Source organism: Sesamum indicum, linkage group LG7 (genome assembly GCF_000512975.1).
Source record: "Sesamum indicum cultivar Zhongzhi No. 13 linkage group LG7, S_indicum_v1.0, whole genome shotgun sequence".
In the NCBI taxonomy this organism is placed as follows: domain Eukaryota; kingdom Viridiplantae; phylum Streptophyta; class Magnoliopsida; order Lamiales; family Pedaliaceae; genus Sesamum; species Sesamum indicum.
Window position 1 is genome coordinate 8,840,314 of NC_026151.1, and position 1,229 is coordinate 8,841,542.

At 49.2% G+C, this 1,229-nt stretch overlaps 1 protein-coding gene across 1 annotated transcript in view; it reads left to right on the forward strand.

Moving 5' to 3' along the window:
• Positions 1-1,229, forward strand: part of LOC105166913 (chalcone 4'-O-glucosyltransferase-like) — a 2,133-nt gene extending 904 nt beyond the window's left edge. The window contains exon 2 of the mRNA XM_011086433.2: positions 1-1,229. This exon is cut by the window's left edge and continues 46 nt beyond it. Coding sequence (XP_011084735.1) covers positions 1-1,110 — 1,110 coding nt within the window. The 3' untranslated portion in view covers positions 1,111-1,229.

Sequence of the window (1,229 nt, forward strand, 5' to 3'; positions counted from 1 at the left end):
GAGCTCTTCTTTGAAATTCCTCGTCTTACCAACCCACACCTCTGCCAAGCTCTTCAAGAAATTCAGCAGAAATCAAATATCAAAGCATTAGTCATCGATTTTTTCTGCAATTCTGCATTTGAAGTCTCCACAAGTATGAACATACCCACTTACTTCTGGTTCGCCCCTGGCGCGTCTAGCCTTTGCTTTTTACTTCATTTGCCTACCATTCACGAAACCATTGCTGGAGACATCGGAGACTTGAACGATTTTGTTGAAGTTCCTGGCTGCCCGCTACTTCACTCATCAGACCTTCCCGAGGCTGTGTTTTATCGTGAGAGTAAAGTTTACAAATACTTTATAGACACCGCGATCAACATGCAGAAATCAGCTGGAATCTTAGTACATAGTTTTTGCGCGCTCGAGTTTAGAGCTACGGAAGCATTAACCAACGGTTTATGCGTTCTGGATGCGCCAACTCCGCCTGTTTACTCGCTTGGGCCGTTAACCGCTGGAGAAAACAATCAACCCGCCGGCGCAAAGCATGATTGCCTGCGCTGGCTGGATTCGCAGCCCAGTAAAAGCGTCATTTTCCTGTGTTTTGGCAGAAGAGGTGTGTTCTCCGGTGAACAGTTGAAAGCAATTGCACTTGGTTTGGAGAAAAGTGGTTATAGATTTCTTTGGGTGGTGCGCAGTCCACCAGGGAGCGATTTAGGGTCGGCGGAGGAGCCGGACTTGGCAGCGCTGCTGCCGGAAGGTTTCTTAGAGAGAACTAAAGAGCGCGGCCTTGTTCTGAAGTCCTGGGCGCCGCAGATGGAGGTGCTGAGGCACGGCTCGGTGGGCGGATTCGTAACCCACTGTGGGCAGAGCTCGGTTCTGGAAGCGGTGTTGTTTGGGGTACCGATGTTTGGTTGGCCGCTGTACGCGGACCAGAGGATGAACAGGGTCTTCATGGTGGAGGAGATGAAGGTGGCGCTGCCGTTGGAGGAGGCGGCCGGCGGGGTCGTAACGGCGGGGGGGGGGGGGGAGAACGCCGCCGAGGCAGCGGTGACAAAGGGCGGTTCGTCGTTAGTTGCCCTGGATAAGTTTATGGAGGCGATTGGCTCTCGGAATGGAATGGATTTGGGCTAAGTTTTATTTTTTTTGAATATCTTAAAGCCTTATAAAATGTTGTAAGAATTTATCTTAGTGTGGATTTATTTTTTTGAGTGTTTTGTAGAAATAGAGAAAGAGAAATAAAGATAAATTTA